Here is a 23851-nt window from a genome sequence, read left to right as displayed (position 1 = left end):
CATGGCATAAAAAAGTTTGGGACTCATGTTCTATATTAAAGTGAGGCAAAAAATTACTTGAGGGGCAAATTGTCAAATTTTGAGAGAGGGAACATGAAATAGTTCTGTGTCATTCCAACTGTTACAAAGTATGTGCATGTGATTTAGATAGATTTTGTCACAGAATGATGAACTCTAACTACTTTAAAACTTACTTCTAACAAATTAAAATTGTTCTAAAAGAATTGCTGTTCTCTTTACATTGTTCAAGAGCATTGTTCTTTAATAATGATGATCAGCTTTAATAAGCTGATGGTTATTGGTATGGATAAAGAGAGTATGTTTCCGTTGGTTGTGCTCTCATAATTTATTTTTTTGAAAAACGAAAGAAGAAGGTATACATAATATTTTTCACTTCAATATTCCATCCAATAAAATGTAAGGAAGTATTATTGAAGCATGTTGGCTCTACTTAGGAAAATATAGCTTATTTATGGATGTGTGTTGATTTTTTTTTGAAAAGTGAATAAAGAGAGACATCAAAAACGTTAATTTTGTTCGCTTCAATATTCTGTCCAATAAAATGTAAGAAAATGTGTCTGAAACACATTGGCTCTACTGAGGAAGAGATAGCTTGTTTATGGATCAGTATATTCCAGTTTACATACTGAGTAGATGATTCCACACCAATCACTTCCTTTGTGGTTTTATTTAAGATGTTATATATTCTGGCTTGTTAAATTCACTGCTGTACATCAAAAGTTTTACAGAGAGTTTTGGTGTTTGTAAATTTTGCTGGTCATTTTAGACTCTCATAGATCAAGTATTTTAAGTGATATCCAATTATTTGAGTAAGCAGCTGAAATGGCTAGAGATTATCACTAACAATTTTAAAGGGGCAATATCAGTTATCATTTCCAGCATCTGCAGAATCACTTGTGTTTAATATTAGTTATTATCCTATTTTCAAGCAGTTTTTGCTTTTTCTCTGCATATTGATGGTTTGAAATGTGATTTATCTGGAAGAAACCTGCACTGATAGGGTAGATTACTGCAGCAGTCATTAGCAGAGCAGCCTTCCGTCTCACGGTACTTACAGGTATTTTATGATTCCTGATCATATTATCAAACTCTTCATTAATTTTTTTGTATTTTTCTTCAGTGCGTGGGGTGAGCGCATAAGAGGAGTCAGGATCAGGGCTGTCACAGCCTTTGTTTTCTTTCTTGTTCAATGCCTGCCAGATTCAGAGAAATATCAGAAGTAAAATAAAGGAGGGCCCTTGTACTTACACACAATCTTTGCCTGCTGATCATTAGATCAATATCTTCATTTATCTTTCTGCCCTTCTCATCAGACTCAGGGCTGTGACTCACTGAATCGTCTGCGTCTGGGTCTGGGCTGTCACACCCATTTAGGCCCTTCTTTCTCAGTGTCTGAAATACATAATTTGTAAAGTTCAAACCTCCACACTGCTTATAAGGGCATAGCGGAAGAAAGGGTTTTTAAACTCTGAGGGATTTTGATAAATTTTACAGTCCATTTAAGATCAATGAAGGTAACTCAATACAGAATGAAAAGAAAAACAAACTGAAGCTACTAGCTTAAAGAGAAGTAGGATTTTCAGGTAGCCGATCATTTTAATTCCACTCCCCATTCACATTCTGATATGTGGGTCCTTGGTGTCCTCTTCTGTCATCATGAAGCCATTCTCAGATTGGAGGAACAACACCTCATATTCCATTGAGGTACCTCCTGTATATATATGCACAGTATTGTATTTGTCAACATGGAGCAGTGAGTGAGTTTGTAAATCTGGTGGGAGCGAGGTATATTGGAAGTGGCAAAGGTGGAGTGCAAAGAAGGGGTGTGGAACAGGTGACAGAGAAGGAATGCCAGGGGTGGAGGGGTGGTGTGGGTACATACACATCTTGCCCTGAGACAACTAGCAATGTCATTTGGTTCCAAACAATTGGTTTATTGATCATAACAGAATGTCTCTCTGGTGCTTCCTTTTCCCAACTATGATTCCCTTCTCCCTGTCCCCTTCCCACTCTCAGTCCACAATAGAGATCAATATCAGCATTAGGGTTATAGTTACTCATGAATGTCACGAAATTTGTATGTTTTTGTGGCAGCAGTACAGTGCAATACATAAAGTTACTACATTACTGTGCAAAAGTCTTAGGCAGCCGAGCTCTATATACAAATTGTGCCAATGACTTTTGTATAGTACTGTAGCCTCCAACCTGATGGCATGAACATTGAGATTTCTCTAACTTCTGGTAAAACTTTTTCTCCTTCCTCCTTCCCTTTTCTTCCTTTGCCCTCTCTGGGCCCCTTCTTACCTCTTCTCTTGGCCTGCCCATCACTTCCACCTGGTGCCCCCCTTTCCCATAGTCCACTCTCCTCTCCCATCGGTTTCCTTCACCTCAGCCCTTTACCTTTCCACCTTCTCACTCCCAGGAGCTCCCAGATTCTTACTTCATCCCTCCTCCCCCACCCAGCTGACTTCACCTATCACCTTCTAGCATGTCCTCTTCCGATCCCACTTCACCTCCGTATTCTGGAACCTTCCCCATTTCTTTTCTGGGCTGATAAAGTCCTGAAGTATCAACTATTTAGTTACTTCATTAAATGCTGCCTGACTGGCTAAATTCCACCAGAGTTTGTGTGTGTGTTGCTCTGTATTTCCAATAACTGCAGAATCTCTTGAATTTATCTTCAAAATGGTGCAGGCAAGTGCTAATCATTTTTGGATGACTATACTTATATCCATCAGAATAATCTAGTACTACTTTTATAACTCCATTCTTTTCAACTAGCTGCACATAATTGAAACAGTCTTTCTCTATCTCAGGGTAATATGATATCGGCTTCATTGACTGGATGTTAAAATACAAATTTAAGCTTTAGAAGTGATTATTTCTTCCCCTTATCATTGGTTTCAAACATGACTTTCTAGAAGTAATCAATGCAGTAATTGGCTATAGAAAAAGTACAAGAATTTTATTTTATATTTGAGATACCCATTCCTCTCACCATCAATGTTTCCTTTTTGACCTTCAGTTTTTTTTCTGACAACACCACTGTCATTGGCCAAATCAAAGCTGAAGACAAATCAGCATATAGGAGGGTGATTGAAAGTCTGGTAGAGGGGTGCCACAATGACAACTTCTCATCCAATGTCAGCAAGACCAAGGAGATGATTATTGACTTCCAGAGGAGAAAACCAGAGGTCCATGAGCTAGTCCTCATCAGGGTATCAGAGGTGGAGAGGGTCAGCAACTTTAAGTTCCTCAGCGTTATCATTTTGAAGGACCTGTCCTAGTTCCAGCACTTAAATGCCACTATAAACTGAGCTCAGCAGCACCTCTACTTCCTCAGTTTGTGAAGATTCGGCATGTAATTTAAAGCTTTGACAAATTCCTATTGATGTGTGGTGGACAGTATGTTCACTGGTTGCATCACAGTCTGGTATGGAAACACAATGCTTTTGTTTGGAAAAGCCTACAAAAAGTAGTGGATATAGCCCAGTCCATCATGGGTAAAGCCCGTGGAGCGCTGTCGCAGGAAAGCAGCATTCGTCAATAAGGAGCCTTACCATCCAGGCACATTCTCGTCTCACTGCTGCCATCAGAAAGGTGGTACAGGAGCTTTGGCCCCATACCGCCAGGTTCAGGAACAGTTATTCCCCTTCAACCATTAGGCTCTGGAACCACAGCAACTTCACTTGCCTCATCACTGAAATATTCCCACATCCTATGGACTCACTTTCAATGTCTCTTCAACACCAGCACCACAGAGTACATCCAAGACCATATACAAGTTTGCTGATGACACCACTGTCGTGGCCATGTCAAAGGTGGTGATAAATCAGCATACAGGAGGGAGATAGAAAATTTGGCTGAGTGGTATAACAAGAACAACCTCTTACTCAATGTCAATAAGACTAAGGAACTGGTGGTGGATCTCAGGAGAGGGAAACCAGAGGTCCGTGAGCCAGTGCCTCTACTCCCACAGGAGTCTGCGGAGATTTGGCAGGTCATCAAAAACCTTGACAAACATCTGTAGATGTGTGGTGAAAGGTGTTCTGACCGGCTACATTACGGCCTGGTATGGAAACACCAATGCCTTTGAGTGGAAAATCCTACAAAAGGTAGTGGATTTGGCCCAGTACATCACAGGTAAAGCCCTCCCAACCACTGAGCACATCTACATGAAATGTTGCTATAGAAAAGCAGCATCCATCATCAAAGATCCTCACCACCCAGGCTACACTCTTTTCTCACTGCTGCCACCAGGTAGGAGGTACAGAAGCTTCAGGACTTGCACCACAGGTTCAAGAACAGTTACTACCCCTCAACCATCAAGCTCTTGAATGAAAGAGGACAACTACACTCATTCTACTTCGAGTGTTCCACAAATGATGGTCTCACTGTAAGGACTCTTTATCTTGTTATTTCATGATTGTTATTTGTTGCTATTTATTTATATTTGCATTTGCACAGTTTGTTGTTCATTGATCCTGTTTATAGCTACTCTTCTACAGATTTGCTAAGTATGCCTACAGAAAATGAATCTCAGGGTTGTATGTGGTGATATGTATGTACTTTGATATAATTTTTACTTTGAACTTTTTCATGCCATGTTCTTGATATTTATTGCTTATTTATTATTTTTTTATTTGTATAGCTTTGTTGTCTTTTGCATATTGGTTTGTTGTTCATCCTGTTGGGCGTGGTCTTACATTGCTTCTATTTTTTTTGGATTTACTGTGCATGCCTGCAAGAAATTGCATCTCAGGGTTGTATATGGTGACATGTATGTACCTGTTAATAAATTTGTCTTGAACTTTGAACTCCTCCCAGATGAACTAAATGCCTTTTATCCACACTTTGTATGGAAGAATACCACTACAACTATGTGGATCACTGCAGCAGCTGGTGACCCTGTGATCTCTGCATTAGAGGCCAACGGCAGAACGTCTTTCTGGAGGGTGAACCCTTGCAAGACATCAGGGCCTGATGGTGTACCTGGTAGGGCACTGAAAACCTGTGCCAACCCCCGGGAAGGAGCGTTCAAGGACATCTTCAATCTCTCACTGCTGCAGTTGGAGGTTCCCAGCTACTTCAAAAGGATTACGACCATACTAGTACCCAAGAAGAGCAGGATGAGTTGCCTCAATGACTATCACCTAGTGGCATTTACATCTACGATGATGAAGTGCTTTGGGAGGTCGGTCATGGCCTGAATCAACTGCTTAAGCAAGGAAATGAACCTGCTGAAATTTGTTTATCACCACAATACGTCTACAGCGGATGTAATCTCAGTGCCATTACCTGGACAATTGCAATACCTATGTCAGACTGCTGTTTATTCACTACGGCTCAGTATTCAACACAATTATGCCCTCATTTCTAATCAATAAGCACCAAAACCTTGACTTCCTCACCTGGAGACCACAGTCTGTGTGGACTGGAATTATCATCTCCTCTTCGCTGACAATCATCACTTGTGCACCTCACAGATATGTACTTAGACCACTGCTCTACTCTCTTAACACCCCTGACTCTGTAGCTAAGCACAGCTCAAACACCATCTATAACTTTGCTGATGATGCAGCTATTGTTGGCAGAATTTCAGATTGTGATGAGGAGGCGTACAGGAGTGAGATATACCAGCAGGTTCAAAAGAGTTGCAACAACAACCTTGCACTCAACATCAACAAAACCAAGGAATTCACTGTAAGCTTCAGGAAGAGTAATTGACGGAACCCACACCAGTCCTCATCGAGAGGTCTGTCGTGGAAAGGGTGAGCAGTTTCAAGTTCCTGGATGTCAACAACTTTGAAGATCTATCTTGGGTCCAACATATTGATGTAAATACAAAAGAGGCACAACAGTGGCTACATTTCATTAGGTGTTTGAGGAGATCTGATATGTCATCAATGACACGTGCAAATATCTACAGATCTAACATGGACAGCATTCTAATTGGTTGCATCACCATGTGATATGTATGGGCAACTGCACAGACAAAGCTGCAGAAAGTTGTAAACTCAGCATGGGCTCTAGATTCCACCGTATCTGGGAAATCTTCAAAAGGAGATGGCTCGAAAAGGCAGCATCCATCATTAAGGACCCCATCACCCAGGACATGCTCTCTTTTCATTGCTACCATCAAGGAGGAGCTACAGGAGTCTGAAGACACAGACGCAATGTTTTAGAAAAGCTTCTTCCTCTCTGGCATCAGATTCCTGAATGGACAATGAACCCATGAACACTACCTCACTATTTCTCTTCCTCTATTTTACACAGTTTTTCAATTTCATTTTATACCATATGTACATAAATATATCTTGTAATTTATAGTTTTATTATGTATTATACTACTGCCGCAAAACAGCAAATCTCCCCACATATGCCAGTGATATTAAACCTGATTCTGATTCAACTATAGGAGTGTTAGGTCTAGACAAATTCTAATTTGAATGCAGTGAAGGTCCCTGCCAAATAATTATACTTGTAATTGAAACATTCCATTCTCACTACCTAAGTGCACTGGAGTTCTACCAATTATTAGTTGACTCTGTATAAATGAGGAAAGAGTCAGTGTCCTGGTTGGCAACACTATAAAATCAATGATACTAGAATGCTTTTCTATCATGATATATACAATAACTATTGGGAACAGCTTCTTCCACTCCACTATCAGGTCACCAAACAGTCCATGAGCACTACCTCATTATTTTACTCACTTTTTTAAATTACTTATTAATATTTTTTACAGTTCTGTACAAAAGTCTTACACACACACACACACACACACACACACATACACACACACACCCCCCCCCAAGAGTTTTGTATAGTACTGTAGTAATTATATATATTGCACTGTACTGCTGCCACAAAAAAAAACATTTCAGGACATATATAAGTGATGATAAATCTGATTCCGATATGAGTCTCTATTGTAAACTGTTAGAAGGAGACAGGGAGAGGGGAGGGAGCAGGAAGCACCAGACACTCATTTTGTAATGATCAATACGCCAATTGGTTGGAATCAAATGACCTTGCCTGTGGTCGCAGGGCTTGGCATAGCTACACAGCATCACCCCTCACCCCACTGGCACTCCTTCTCTGCCACATGCCCCACACCCTTCCTGCGGCACTCCATCCTTGCCATTCCCAACATTCTTCGCTCCTGCCGGGTTTACAAACTGGCTCTCCACTCCATGTTGACATACAGTCTGTGCAAAAGTATATATATAGACTGGCTATATATGTGTGTCTAAGACTTTTGCAGAGTAGTTTTCAACATCTTGAAGGAAGTGTGGACATCCGAGTCATAACAAGGAAAACCAAAATCCGAATCTTCAACTCAAATGTTAAAGCAGTGCTCTGAAACCTGGAGAACAACAGAGAAGGCACTACAAAAACTGTATCAACCAGTGCCTGAGAAGGACCCTGAACATCAGATGGACTGACAAAATAACCAACCAGACACTGTGGGGAAACACTAACCAGGAATCCATAGAGATACAGACACAAACGGAAATGCAGGTGGATTGGCCACACCTTGAAGAAGCCAGCCAACATCACCAGGCAAAATGGAATCTCCAAGGAAAGAGGAAAAAGGGACTATTAAAGAACACATGGAGGAGAGATGAAATTAGAGGACACTTCTGGTCCAGCCTCATGGCTCAGAGCAGAGAGCAATGGAGACGGGAGGTCATCGATGGTCTATGCTCCACTGGGAGCTAAGGGTCCAAGAAGAAGAAGACTTTTGCATGATACTGTATATTCTAATTGCAATTTGTAGAATTCTTTATGTACTGCACCGCACTTGCTGTCGCAAAACAACAAATTCCACAACAAACTATATGTCAGTGATAATAAACCCAATTGTGATTTTGAAACTTGGTGAGTTTGGTAGAAACTTTGTTACATTGACAGTGTTCTGCAGATAGATTATTCTTTGTAAAGGTGCCTGTAACCATTTGGAGGTTTAAAATAACTGACCATTGCTGCAAACTCCGCTGCAAATTCACACAGTAAACTGCAAATGAAAATGTCCCTAAGTGGCTACTCACAAACCCCAGGCAGATCGTAATGTGAAGATTTCCAAATTAAGCCACGGCAGAAGCAGCAAGTACAGATATAGGTGCAGGTTGTACGAAATTTGGTTTACACAATGAAGAAAGATGTGAAGCCACTGGGATGTGGCAAATATGTCTGCTGCTGTGCAATCAGAAGTTGCTACATCTGTGGTTTCATCAAGCAAAGGTGCAAACCAAGCAATAACATTCAAGCTTAACAAAATGGAATTCTGTAAAGATTTCACAGCAGATACACGCACTTTCCAGCCACCACATTCATACCCAGTCACACATGGGGCTCTGGGCCACTACTTTCTGGAATACAGAAGAATGGCGAGGGTGGGGGTGGTGGGAACCTACTGAAGGTCTACAAAGTCTACATAGAGTGAACTTGGAGCAGATGTTTCCTATAGTGGGGGAGTCTAGGACCAGAAGGCACAGCCTCAGAATAGAGACAAGGAGGAAATTCTTTAGCCAGAAGCTAGAGAGTCTGTGGAATTCAATGTCACAGGTGGCTGTGGAGGTACTGAGTATATTTAACGTGGTGGTTGATAGTAAGGGTGTCAATGGTTGCACAGAGAAGGCAAGAGAATGGGTTGAGAGGGGTAATCCATCAGCCATGGTGGAATGGTGGTGCAAACTCAATGGATAGAATAGCCTAAATTTGCTCTTGTGGCTATGGTCTTATGTAGAGAATACACACCGCATTGAAACACACAAAGAATAATATCAAAACTGTTGCTGTCGCACCTATGAATATCCAAAAATATTTTCTCTATCTCTCCATTGACTGTCATAATTATCACCTCCAAGTCAGCTTCAGAAACTACACGAAGTGCAGAAAGCAGATTTTTGGCTTTTCTGTTGTGCTTATCTACCACCTAATTTAGTGTTGTTTGCTTATTTAGGGTGGGATTGGGGGACGGAAGACCTCCACCAGGGCTTCCTACAGAACAGAGTGTCAGGCCCAGGCTTGGAAAACACTGGACAGGAGAGAGAATCCCTAAAAGCCAAGAGCAATGGAATGTGGAACTCCCACCATGGATGGTCCCAAGCTCGGCTGTGAAAGAGGAGGGTTGGGCATGCAGAAAGCAACGCAATTTCGTAAAAACCCACAGCTATAGAAACACCAACAGAAGCTCTGAACACCACATCCCTGGGATGGGGGGGAACCTTTGCCTACAAAATGTATGAAGTTGTGTGGTAAAGCAGAAGCCACAGGGCCAATCAGCCTTCTGGCCCAGGACATAGGACTCAGATCAGCTGCTGTTGGTGGCCTATGTTTCAGCATAGGGAGATGAGCTTAAGAAGAAGTGGAATGTCACGTGAGGTTGCATGACCTTACTAGCTGCACCAAAATGAGCTTGAGATGAACTGAAATGGTGAAAGATCGAGGAATCTTGGTGTTCAAGGGACCTGAATGACCTTTGCACATTAAGTATCGGAGGTTATCCTACAGGTGCTGAGCTATTAGAAAGGTAGGGTTAAAGGCATGATTCTTGGCAGTGTGGAGGAACCAAGGGATCCACTTTTGTAGATCCCTCAAAGTTGCTGCACAACTCGATAGGGTTGTTATGAAGGTACATGGTGCATTGGCCTTCATTAGTCGGGGGATTGAGTTTAAGAGCCATGAGGTAATGTTGCAGCTCTATAAAACTCTGGCTGAACCACACTTCTTGTGTTCAGTTCCGGTCACCTCACTATAGGAAGAATATGGAAGCTTTAGGCAGGCAGCAGATGAAATTTACCAGGATGCTGCCTGGATTAGAGTGCATGTTTTATGAAGACAGGTTAAGTGAGCTAGGGCTTTCTTCTTTGGAGTGAAGGAGGATGAGAGGCAACATGGCAGAGATGTACAGGATGATAAGAGGCATAGATTGAGTGGACAACCAGAGGCTTTTTTCCCAGGGTTTAATTGGCTAATAGCAGGATTACAGATTTGAGTACAAGGGTGAAGAGTCTGAATGACCTTTTTATTCATTGAATAAAGCCCTGGTGAAACAGGTTTTCCTTTACCATCAAAGGAAGGTTGTAATTGCAATAAATCCTAATTGATGGATGAGCGATTGTTGCATGTGGGTTTGCTTAATTAGCCAGGGCCTCTGATCTCTTGAGTTCATAAGAACCATACAAAAATCTCATGTAGCTTGTCGGGGAAAGGCAAGGCTGGTGTTAATGTATCTTGAACCTAGGGTCTGGCCTCAAATTAATGGATGACTGATTCAAGACTGAAATTAAAAAATATTTCTTCATCTATAGAATAGTTAATCTGTGAAGTTTCCTATCTCACTGGTTCAGCTGCTGAGCTTATTCAAGTCAGCAACTGATAGATTTTTGGAGATTACGGAAACAAAAGTTATGGGGTTAGTGCAGGAAGTGATATTGAATGATGGACCAGGCACAAGGGGCAGAATGGCCCACAGTAGCATAGCAGCTAGTGTAATGCTTCACAGCGGCAGTGATCAGGGTTCAATTCCCACTACTGTCTGTAAGGAGTTTGTTCGTTCGCCCTGTGACTGCATGGGTTTCCTCCTACAGTCCAAAGCTGTACAGGTTAGGGTTAATAAGTTGTGGGCATGAAATTTTGGCACAGGAAGCATGGTGTTACTTGCAGGCTGCCCCAAGCATAATCCTCGGTCTGTGTTGGTCGTTGACACAAATAACACATGTACATTTCACTGCTTGTTTCAATGTACATGTGGCAGATAAAGGTAATGATTATGTTTCCCTACACATCTGCATCTTTCTTATTTATTTGTTTTGTGATACAGCATGGGATAGGCCCTTCTGGTCCTTCGAGCCTCACTGCTCAGCAACACCGACAGCTCCGATTTAACCCTAACCTAATCACAGGACAATTTACAATGGCCAATTAACAGTACGTCTTGCGAAACCAATCCACCTGGAAAAAACCCACCTACTTCATGGGGAGGATGAACGAAGGCTTCCTACGGAGTTCTCCGGGATCGGACTCCAAACTCCGACCCCTGAGCAGTAGTACTGTTGTGCTAATGGCTACATGACCCTGGAACCCTCTTGAGTAGGGGCTCTTAACCTGGGGTCTGTCGATAGATTCCAGGGGTTCCATGAACTTGGATGGAAAAAAAATTACATCTTTATTTTCACTAACTTTTGACTCAAATTTAACATTTCATTCAAATATATATTTCTTAAATATTTTGATAACTGTATTTCAATACAATTGGTTTCTTCTGCAATCCTATGTATTTTATCTTATATATTTAGATACATTATTCTGAGAAGGGGTCCATAGGCTTCACTGGACTGACATAGGGGTCCATGGCATCCCTGTTCTAGAGTTTAATAAAGTCAAGAAGGTCATAAAAAAGCAGGTGGTGCAGACATGCAGAAAGTGAGACTTGGACCCAAATGATTTAGACATATAAGGTCCTCCCTTGCTGGCTTAAAATTCCTGCAGGGTCAGTGACGAAAGCTACAATGAGCTGCAAAGAAAATAACTGCAACCTGATCATAAATCCCTGTATTTTGCAGCTTTAATTTTTTTATCATGCCTGACTTGTTAACTTACTAGGTATGCACAGGTAATAAATAAAAAAAATGCAACTTAATACTGGCATAATATAATTGTAGAACAATAAGAATCCTTAGTTCTTGCTACCTGATGGCTACATGCTGAATTTGTCACCCTTTATCTCATTTGCTAGGCCTGATGTTGTTGACAGCCAGTGTCCCATCTACTGACACAGCCAGCTGTCCAGCAATGTTCCTTGTTGACAGGTGCAAAAGTCATATCAGTAATTTCCTCAAGAAATAAAAAAAGTTAATGGAAAATTGCTAGTAATTTGTAGATATGCTTATGAAGGAAAAGCTAAAGAGTTTAAAATTAATCTCTCAAACAGCAATTTCACAATTGTATGTAGTTTATGATAGATTGGACAAGAAATTTTTCCAACGTGTTGCTTCCTCTGAATTTCTTAGTGGTCATGATAGACCACTGAAGCCGAACACAAATATAATTTCAGACTACTTGTATCATGCAGGAATTTGGAGAAACAAAAATGTTAACTCTTATTGAATATAATGCATGTAACTGAATCAGAAACATGTTCATTGTCACCGGCATGTGTCGTGAAATTTGTTAACTTAGCAGCAGCAGTTCAATGCAATACATAATATAGGAGAAAAAGAAATGCACAATGGTGCTGACATTTTGCAATAGTTCAACTGATCCAAAAAAGTGTTATTGATGATTTTCATTTGCATTCAGTGACAGTGTCCAACAATAATCAGCCAGCATTGATGGATTCTGGCCATGGAGATACCATCTCTCCATGACCCCAGTGTCCTCCTGAAGCTTTCACCATGCTTGTCACTGACAGCACCAAGACTTACAGGAAAGAAGTCAACATGGGAATACAGAAAATGAACCTTTAGTGACATGATGCACTTCATAGTTTTGTTGTCAACCAAAAGCACATAATTTGGTGCTCTGGAGTTGCTAAGAAAAATTTCAATAGCATCCTTGAATGCTTTCCCTGCAGTTTTCTCCAGTCCCATTAGAAGTTCTTCAAATTGTTTGTCATTGCTAACTTGTTCATTTGTGGACCAGCAAAAATGCCTATCTTAATCTTGGCATTGGTTATTCTGGCTTGAATTATGAATCAAAATAACAAATAATAATAGCTACGACACACACAAAATGCTGGTGGAACACAGCAGGCCAAGCAGCATCTATAGGCAGAAGCACTGTCGATGTTTCGGGCCGAGACCCTTCGTTTTATATATATGTATATATATATATATATATATAAAATATAGCTTTTTTTTTTAAAGTGCATGATAGGGAAATTTCATGACCAACAGCCCAAAATCTATAAGATACACCTACAAGTATTCAGGAAGCAACATTTTTTAAAATTCAGTGATATTAGCTATTAGCTGTACCTCCTCTAAATGCAAGCTAAAGCTATACAGTTCAGTTCTTGTGTCACTTTTAACGATAGAATCCACCTTAAATCAATAAGGAAAAATGGTTAAGCGATAAAAAGCAGTTCAGAGTTATAATTTTTTATTATGTAACTTAGTTTAATTTTCCAAGTAGGAAAATTATTAGGAAAATTGATAGTTATGTAGGAAGGGAGGGTTAGATTGATCTTAGAGTATGCTAGAAGGTCAGTAAAACATTGTGAGGTGAAAGGCTTGTACAGTTTGTAAAGGCTGTAGTGTTCTTTGTTCAAAAGGTTTGCCTTTTATTTTTGTTTGAAGGCAGGTGGATGGCTTTTATCGATGAACTATAATTATGGATCATATTGTTGTGAAAACTATGATACAGCTCCCAATAAACAAAAAATTTGCAGCTGTCAATAAGATTGACTGAGTCCTGTAAATTTCCCGTAACTTCCTGCCAGACATACAGCTTGGAATTGCTATGCCAACTCCCAACTGGCAGGATTACATTTCTGAGCCACTCCTAACGCACACAGATACCATTTTCACAGGTTTGAGCACAGAGCTTGGACTTCGTCGCCCAGGAATTCATACAGGGCTATGGGGAAGGCCAGGTCCAGCATCAAATGATCTGAAAGCACGCAAGTTGGCTTTGTGTTCTGCCAGAGCTCAGCGTTTTATTAGCTAACACGTGGCTACATCATTAACAATCAGTAATTTTACTTATCCTAGATATTCACACCTGTCAGCAGATTTGCACCTGTTGTCTGGTGAAGATGACTTGACAACAGCCAATCAGAGCTGGCCATAGAGCTACATGGCCATAGATGGCTCTCTGTCTGAGATGTCTCCAATAACATTCACTGTTAATCTCCAAAGAACCTGGTCTCTAGTGTCATCATTTAAACATTGTCAAAAACACATTCCCCTGCCTTACAAAATATTCTTTGCTTCACTTCTGGTAACATGATCATTTTTTCCCTGCATTTTACTTTTCTACTTAAACACAGCATGGCAATGCAGTTCTCAAAATACAAAATCTTCCCCCGTACAACATTCCAGACACATTTCCCTATTCCTTTGTCGGCATGAGATTAGAGATTGGAATCAGCGGAATTAACAGAATTGTATAGTATTTCTATTTATAATAGGGACACAAGATTCAATTATTTAACTTTTAAACAAAAATAGCACTCTCTCAAAGGCCCGACATCTACCAGGTTTGCAAGTAATCTGCCTCCTGGAAAGAACCTGCATTAAGATCTGGCTATTTTAAAACAAGACCTGCGTTTGTTTCAAAACATATCATACTATTTAGAACTATCTCAAATCACTTCATATACAATGAACTACATTGAAATGTACTTACTTAAAAAGTCAATACAATGGCAAATTTACACATGTCAAGATTCCATGGCAGCAAAGAAAGTAGCTATTCTATTTTGTGTTGTTTAAGAGTGAAATACTGGCTGAACATAGAACATTACAGCACAGTACAGGCCCTTCAGTCCACGATGCTGTGCTGACCCTTTTATCTACCCTACGATCAATCAAGCCCTTCCCCAGCACAAAGCCCTCCATTTTACTTTCATCCATGTGCTTACCTATATATCTTAAATGTCCGTGATATATCTTTCTCAACCACCACCTCTGGCAGGGCATTCTGGACACCCATCACTCTCCGTGTAAAAAAAATCTGGCCTCTGACATCCCCCTATACTTTCCTTCAATCATCTTAAAATTACATACCCTGTTATTAGCGATTTCCACTCTGAGAAAAAGTCTCCGGCTTTCCACTCAATCCATGTATGTTATTATCTTGTATACGCCTCTCTAGTCATCTCTTATCCTCCTTTGTTCAAAGGAGAGAAGTCCTAGCTCAATCAACCTCGCTCATAAAGGATGCATCCTGGTAAGTCTCCTCTACACTCTTACACCTCTTCTATAATGAGACGACCAAAACTGAACTCAATATTCTAAGTGTGGTCTAACCAGGATTATATAGAGCTGTACATTATCTCTTGAACTCAATCTTTTTATCCATGTGCTGCTTACATCACTCAGAGAACTTTGCTCATATAATATCATGGAATTTTTAATACCTATCTGAAACACTAAAGCAGGCCAACACATATAGTTTGAAATATTCAGGATTGTTTAATACAATTTCCTGTACACACATGTAAAGGAGAATGAAATAATTGTGACTCCTGATCTGATGCAACAAAAAACAATATAGAACACAATAATAATAATAAAAGAAACACATAAGGTAGCTTGTATACATCGATTGTATGACAATAAAGTGACTCTAGATTGTACATAAGGTTACTGACAAGAAATAATAAAGTAGTGGTGGGTTAGTGGGTGGGGAAAGTAATTGTTTTTGAGTCTGGTGGTCCTGGTGTGGATGCTACATAGCTTTTTGCTGATGGTAGTAGGACAGACAGTCCATGAGCAGGGTGGGTGAGATCCTTCATGACGTTACTTGTCTTTTTCCAGCACCTTCCTGTAGATACGTCCTTGATGGTGGGTAGACTGATGCCAGTGATGAGATGGGCTGTTTTAACTCAAAGGAGAATTTCTACCATCAGGCAGGAGACTGTGATGCATAAAAACAAGAACGGTCAGGATGGGAAAGTTTCTTCCCCCAGACGGATCAGCTAATGAACTCCAGATCGCATCATATTCAAGGTGTCACTAGTTAATCTGTTCCATACCTTACAATATTTAAATAAATGCACTTTAGTTTATTATTTATGAGTGATTCGTCTGTAGATTTTATCCTTACCTTCATAAGTTGACATGTGTTATGTGTGTATATGCTTTACACTCTGGTTTGAAGAAATGTGGTCTTGTTTCTATATACATTAGATGGTTATATACATTATATACATGTATGTTGCTAAATGGCAATAAACTTCACTTGGCACTTGATGCATGGGTAGCTGCCACACAGTTCTTGACAGATCAAGGTTAGGATCTAGTGACATGGAACCCAAGACAACTGAGTACCCTTCACCTCTGCAGCCTTCCTTCACCTTTACTGCTGTTGTGATGTGTCATCACCTTCCGGCAGGTCTAGCGATGAGGTAATATTTTGGTTTATGTGCTGTGTGTGATATATGTTTTGTGGGTGCACCGTGGTCTGGAAGAATGTTGTTTTGTTTCATTATATATATGACAATAAACTTGAACTAGAACTTGGTACACCTACATACATCATCAAAAATAAACAATTAAGTATCCAAAGACAGAAAAGGGGATTTTCTTTGCTGATTTTGAAAATGAATCAGCTTGCTGTGAGTTATACTAGCTGCCGTGCTCTGGATGACTAATTCAAATTGCATATTCAAAAGTTATCTCACATACAACATTAATTAGTTGATCTGTTACACAATGATACATCATTAAATAGCAATAACTGAAGTCTCATGAAGGGTCTCAGCCAAAAACATCGACTGTCTATTCATTTCCATAGATGCTGCCTGACCTGCTGAGTTTCTCCGGCATCTTGTGTGTGTTGCTCTGGAATTCCAGCATCGGCAGAATCTCGTGTTTCCAATAATTGAAATAAATTTACATTACCTTTAGGAAGAGCCGCTTTAAGCTACCTGGGGAAGAGAAAAGTACCCTCTAGTTTGTGAAAGAAACCAACCCTGTGAATGGGTAAAGTTATCAAGAAACTAAATCACACCCCACCCTCACATGTGCAAGTTCATAAACTGCGCTTTCCCATGGCACTGCATGCCTGCATGTGCAAGCTCATAAGCTAAGCTTCATTATGCAGTTTGTGGGGTTGCTGCTTCGCAGTGTCAGATACCTGGATAAATTCCTGATCTCCGGTGCTAATTGTCTGGTGTGTGTATATTTTCCATGTGACCTTGTGGGTTTCCCTTCCGATCCTCCAGTTTCCTCCTGCACCCCAGTGATGTGTGGGTGGATAGAGTCATTGGCTGCTTTTAGTGAGTGAGTGTGCATACGTCAGTATGAATGAGCAAGTGCGTATGCACTTGTGCATGCATGCATATGAGTGTATGCTTTGTGTGACTGTGTATGAGCTTGCATGCGTGTGTGAATGAGTGTGTATGCATATGTGTCTATGTATATGTGTGTGCTTGTGTGTGTTAGAATGAGACCTTGAACGATTTTGAAGCATTAATATGTGCTTTGGTGGAAAACATAGATTCAGCACGCAGAAGGACCTGTTTCTGTCTTGATACATTGATCATATCCATAAATTAAAACTTGCAGAACTTCATTTATAGTAGGAATGGATTTTTATTTAAGAAATTTAGTAAATTCTTTCTCATTCATGTTAAGTGCTTGATTTAATGACAAACCACCACTGACATGATGTCATATCAACAACATAAAGCTCTGACTAATTTCCTGCCCTATAAAGATCATTGTCAGAATATTCAAAATCAGTGACCAGTATCTCACTTACATTAATTATTCACTAGTTTGAAGCCATTTACATCCACTTATGTCAAACTATCTTAAAGCATGTGTAAAACTTACTCTATCTGATGGAAGAATTACAGAAATCCCCAAGCAAGACACATGAAAAGAAGTATTACTGTATATCCTATAGAATTTCAGTAAACAAGTCATCAAATTTCAATTTATTTTCTGTGGCCTATCAGATTAATTATTTGCATTACTCAGGTTCATGGAGTATAAAGGAGTCCATTTCTTCCACTTTGCTGACTCTCTTGCAGCTTTCTACCAATAGAAATATCAAGAACGGATAGAGCTCTCCACATATCAGACAAGCATAACTTGATAGATGTGAAGATAATATTCAGGCATCAGAAACCATCTGATAAGAAGGTAACAATTCTCTCACTTACACAAGAAAGCAGCTTCTATCATCATCAAGAAACCACACCATCCAGGCCATGTTTTCTTCTTGTTCCTACCATCAGACAGGAGGTACAGAAGGTTCAGGAAGTTATTTGCCTACAACCATAAGACTCCTGAAACAGTGTGGATAACTGCACTCACTTCATAACTCAACTGACTCCTCAGCCTGTGGACTCACTTTCAACACTACAACTCATGTCCTCAGTATCATTTATTTACTTTTTTATTATTTGCATGGTTCTTTTGCAAATTTGTTATTTGTCAGTCTTTATTATTCATAGTTTTTCATAAATTTGTTGTATTTCTTTTTTTCCTGTAAATGGCTGAAGAAAATGAATCTCAGGGTAATATATATATATATATACATTCTTGTGTAATACATTTACTTTTACACCAATACTCACATCATTCTGCAGGTGTGCAGCTGACAGCATCCTAACATGCTGCGTCTCTGTATAGTAAGGAAACTGCACGGTGGCGAACATGAGGGCTCTACTTGAGGAGTTAAAACTGCCTAATACATCACTGGCACCAACCTACCTGCCATCAAGAACCTACCGTATATAGAGAAAGTTGCCGGAGAAAGGCCAACAATATCAATAAAGGATCCCGCCCACCCTGCTCATGGACTGTTTGTCCCACTTCCATCAGGGTAGAGGCATCCACACCAGGACCACCAAACTGAAAAACAGTTACTTTCCCCAAGCAGTAACAATGATCAACACCTTCACCCACCACAACTTTATCATTTCCTGTCAGTCACCTTGACATAGACATTTCTGTGACTTGTGTCGATTTATGGACATATAATCAGTCTATGCATTCAAGCTAATCTTATGTATTTATATGTATTGTGTTTTGATTGTATTTGTTATGCTTATCATGGCTTTTCTTTGCTGCATTGGATCCAGAGTAACAATCATTTGGTTCTCCATTACTCTTGAGTACTGATGAATGACAATAACCACTCTTCAATCTGGAATCTAATCAGGATTCACTTTCAGTGACTACCTGTAGACAATGAAACAACTCTCCTGATGCCATGAAGCACCAGTACTGTTACAGTAAGTAAGTTTATTTTACAGATGAGGAAATTTATTCCATTGGTCATTAGTGAAAACTTCTGAGGAGATATGCCAAGGGTTAAATGCAAATCAGGGGTGAAGTTTTCCCTTGAGATGCTCAATTTTTGTTTTAATGATTTTTTAAAGATTAAACATTATATGTGTCTCAAATCATACAGTGAAAAGTGTCATTTGCATATTGGATGTGCGGGGGGGGGGGGCTGGGCAGTTTGAAAGTGCTGCTATGGTTCAGGGAAAACATAGCATGCTCACAAATTACTAACTCTAACCGCACAACGTTGTAATGTGGGAGCAAATCGAAGCACCCGAAGGAAACCCATGGTGACTGGTAGAACTTACGAACTCATCACGCGGCGTGGCGGGATCTTACAGCTGGGGTTATAAAATGTTTTGTTAACTGCCACACTAACCATGCTGCCCCATCCAGGATTTCACCATAGAACATGCCAAATTGCAGAGTACTTTAGCCCTGTGAGCTACGCTGAACGTTGAATTTTCCTCTCCACAAGATAAATAGCTACAAAGAAGAAAAGAATGACGTGTTTCTCAATGTGCACGTGTGTTGGCTTCAGAAGAAAATGGATTTTACAAATTGACGCAGCTTTCCCCACATTTTCTATAACATTAAAAACTCTGATAGGCTACATTGTTCTACTATACCATCATACTGCTTTTCTTTATTCAAACACAGCAATAGTCACTTAATAACATTTGATTAAAAACTAGATAAGGTAATGTAGAACTTGATAAAGCGATAAAGAGCAACTTAAGAAACTTTTCTGAAGTGTTGCCATGAGCTCGGGGGAATTTTTGCTGCTCATTCTTCTCCTCTGAGCACTGAACAATAGCTTTACTTTTTTCCCACATGGCTCCACTTATCAGCCTACTGCCCTGTGCCAAGCTAACTGCAGACACGTTGTCCTATGAATCCACATCATCTGTAAATTTCAGCTCAAATTTTTATAGTTGTACATATTGCTTGCATGCTTGGCCCAAAATGAACATCTGTCTCATTTGAAGCCAAGCCTGGCTTTTCATGGCAAACATTTCCAGCTAGCATTCTGTTAGAACATCCAGATTAGCAACCTACTAACCCTTTAATGGTATTATTACATCATTCTGCACTGCTGCCTACAAAAACCCTTTATAGTTACAGGTGTTTTGGTGCACGCTGCACAAGTTGTACATCTCTTTTTTTCCCTGAAACTGCAGTTGTACCACACTGCTTTTTCTTTAATCTCATTTTCAAACACCTACTGTATCAAAAACAAAAGAAAGAAATATTAGAACCAGATGAGAGGAAAGAGAAAAAAGAATTCTAAACACACCAAAGCTACAGAACAACTCGAACATATGTGCAGTTCAGTAATTGTTAAGAATTGGCTTCTGAAATATTGGTTTCATGTTTGTAGTGTTACAGTAGTCTTAGAGCAAGGGTTCCCAAACTTTTTTTATGCCATAGACCCATAGGAAGTGGGACCTTCACACCATTTTGTCCTTGTGAACCGAGGTGCCCCCTAAGCTGGTCCCATCTGCCTGTATTTGGTCCATTTTGCTCCAAAGAAGGGGGTTCCAAACCTTTTTTATGCCATGGACCACTACCACCAACCAAGGGGTCAGTGGACCCCAGGTTGAGAACCTCTGCTCTAAAGCTTTCCTGTTCATACTTATCCAAATATCTTTTAAATGTCATTATTTAGCATCTAAACACGAAGCTTGGATGACAATTGAAGCACTGGGCCAGATTGAAAAGGTCAAGGTGTTGGGGCCCGAGGAAAGGGACAGGCCAGTTCAGTTCCCTGTTCCGCTCTGTGCTGAACTAAGGATCTGTGGGCGGACTCTCTTTGTAGACTTCAGCTCAGAATGCTATTTGCTTGCATTTATTGTTTCCATGATATGTTTTTCTCTTGCACATTGGGTGTTTGACGGTTTTTTTAAAAATGGGTTCTCGCTGCACATTTCTTTACATGAAGATGCTGCCCTTCTCATCTTAAACCTGGGCCCTCGAGTTTTGTTCCCTTCCCCTGGGGTTAAAAAACTCATTCACCCAATTTACGTCCCCCATCTAAGGTCAGCAATCAGTCCCCTACATTCCAAGGCATAAAGTGTGAGCTTGCCCAACCTCTCCCTATAACTTAGAACCTGAGCATGATTCTGCTAACACACACAAAAAGCTGGAGGAACCCTCAGCAGGTCAGGCAGCATCTATGGAGTGAAATAAGCTGTCAACATTTCAGGCCAAGACCTTTCGTCAGCTCCTCCCTTTGGAAAGGTGATGCTGCTGTGCTAGAAAGCTGAGTTTAGCAATAAGTCTCTTGGACCCTGCAGAGTGCTTATCCATCACAGTAGAGTAGATATTGATCTCTCATCTGGGAGCCAGAGATTCACAGAATGTTCGGCTTAAGGAGGAGATGAAGAAGAGGGGAATATACCTGCTAAGGATACGTATAGATTACCATCTTTATGCAAAAGGCACAGATGTTTCTAGCTTTTGCTTCTCCAGATTTTCTTGAATAGTCAATGATACTTAGAACATAGAACTCAGTACAGGCCCTGCAGCACACAGTGCTGTGTTAACCTTTTAATCTACTCTAGACTTCTAACCCTTCACTCCCACAAAGCTTTCCATTTTTCTATCATACATGTGCGTATCTAAAACTTTTTAAATGTGCTTAATGTACCTGCCTCTAACACCACTCATGGCAATGTGTTCCACACACATTGATGTTTTCAATGTGTGAAAACATCATATCTTTGACTCATCCCATACTTTCCTCCAATCACCTTGAAATTATGACCAATTTTATTAGCCATTTCCACCCTGGATAAAAAGTCTTTGGCTCCCCACTCAAACTATATCTTGTATGCCTCGTGTCAAATCACCTTTCATCCTTGTTCATTTCAGAGAGAGAAGTCCTAGCTCACTCAGCCTATCCTTATAAGACAGGCTTATGAAGCTGTCTAATACCTTCCGTGGGCAGATTTATTTTTATATTAAGTTGAAGAGAATTACTGTGGAGAAAATCGTGGCTGAGCAAATTCTGCCTTCAAACGGATTGCGAGAACTGCTGAGAGGATTATTGAGGTCTCTCTTTAACCCATCTGAGATATTAATCAGGAATGCTGCCCATGCAGGGCCCTTAGCATTGCCAACGATCCCTCCCATTGATCCAACAATCTCTTTGACAACCATCATCAGGCAGGAGGTACTGTGGCAGTAGAACATGAACTGTTAGGATGGAAAACAGCTCCTTCCCTACTCCCCGCCACCACACATGTGTTATCATGCATGAAACGCCAGTAGCATTATACTGTTCATTTTTAGACTTGTGATGTAAATGCACCTTATTATTTGTTATTTTACTAGTGTTATGTGTCTGAGTTATTTACACTCATTTGTTTTATTGGAGGCAATGCAGAATAGGTCCTCATGGCCCTTCGAGCAGCGCCACTCCACAACCCCCAGTTTAACCCCAGCCTCTTCATGGCGCAATTTACAATGGCCAATTAACCTACCAACTGGTATGCCTTGGACCGTGGGATGAAACCAGAGCACCTGGAGGAACCCCACGTGCTGATGGGGAGAGCGTACAAACTCCTTACAGATAGCAGTAAAGCACTGAGCTCCTGTGGACTGTGTTCTGCACCTTGGTCTGGAGGAATGTTGTTTCATCAAGTGGTGTACATGTGTATAAACCAAACTTTTGAACTTGATTCTCTGAAAGATTATAAACATCAGCATAAATCCAGATGATGTTCCCACCACCACCATCTCTCAGCTTCCTGGACATTTCCTTCAGCAGATATTTTGATTACACTGTCCGCTTGAAGAAGATTGAAGGGAGATTTGCTAAAGGTATCACAAATTTATGAGGGCTATAGATAGGGTAAATGCATGCAGGCTTTTGCCACTGGGTTGGGTGGGACTACAACCAGAGGTCATGGGTCAAGGGTGAAAGGTGAAAAGTTTAAGGGGAACATGAGGGGGAGCTTCTTCATTCAGCGGTTGGTGAGAGGGTGGAACGAGCTGCTAGTGTAATGGTGCATGTGAGCTCGGTTTCAATATTTACGATTAGTTTGGATGGGTACATGAACAGTAGGGGTATGGAGGGCTGTGGTCTGGGTGCAGGTTGATGGGACTAGGCAGTTTAAATGCTTTGGCATAGACGAGATGGGCCAAATGGCCTGTTTCTGTGCTGTTCTTTTCTGTGACTCCATAAGATACTAAAGTGCAATGTTTAAAGCAAAAATGATCAGCATGGGGTGAAAAAGAAAGGAGCAAAGAGCCTCCCCTCTATTCTAAAAATCATCTACTGCAAATCACAAACAAATTCACAGTAAAAATATCAAAACTGCCTATAGAAACTAATCGCTTTTTTTTCCCCCTGTACGTACCATATGAAATATATCACATGCAGGTCTCACGACAAAAGGAAACAATATTGGAATTCATTCCTCAATAGTTACAAACACACCACACTGGCATGATAAAAAACTCTAGTGTGTGGGATAAAGAAATTGCTTGAGGTCTATTTCATTACAGAGAGCAGCAGGGAGGAAAAAGCAAGAGGAACAAATACTTTAGATAGCTTTAGAAGGAGACTAGTGGGCCACAAGCACAGAGGCATAAGGGGTCACTGTTCACTCCATGAGGTTCCACTCCAGCGACTGGCTCTGTTACTTAAATTCTATCAGAACCTTCTACAGAAGGGATCCTGCAACCAAAGACCAGCCTATTTATACATCTGCCCCTCAAAATCAGTTATTTACACACCTAGCTACACAATCTGTAAGGATATTTGATTATTCACACATTGTTAAACACTTAAATACATGCTCAGCTGTACATGTGCTTCTTAATCCATTCCATATTTAAACAAAAATGTT

At 40.4% G+C, this 23851-nt stretch overlaps 1 protein-coding gene across 12 annotated transcripts in view; it reads right to left on the bottom strand.

Moving 5' to 3' along the window:
• Window positions 1-23851, bottom strand: part of mef2cb (myocyte enhancer factor 2cb) — a 287805-nt gene that overhangs the window by 71107 nt on the left and 192847 nt on the right. For 6 of the 12 annotated variants that reach the window (XM_059969342.1, XM_059969345.1, XM_059969337.1 and 3 more), the window contains one exon: window positions 1270-1413. The exons of 3 other annotated variants lie outside the window; for them this stretch is intronic. In XM_059969342.1, coding sequence (XP_059825325.1) covers window positions 1270-1413 — 144 coding nt within the window. Of the gene's footprint in view, window positions 1-1076; window positions 1215-1269; window positions 1414-23851 lie in introns of all 12 variants that reach the window. 3 more of the 12 variants (XM_059969343.1, XM_059969346.1, XM_059969348.1) reach the window with 2 other exon arrangements.

The sequence above is a fragment of the Hypanus sabinus genome, chromosome 5, assembly GCF_030144855.1.
Source record: "Hypanus sabinus isolate sHypSab1 chromosome 5, sHypSab1.hap1, whole genome shotgun sequence".
Lineage (NCBI taxonomy): Eukaryota > Metazoa > Chordata > Chondrichthyes > Myliobatiformes > Dasyatidae > Hypanus > Hypanus sabinus.
The sequence above is the reverse complement of the archived record's forward strand: the minus strand, read 5'-3'. Positions and strand labels throughout refer to the sequence as shown.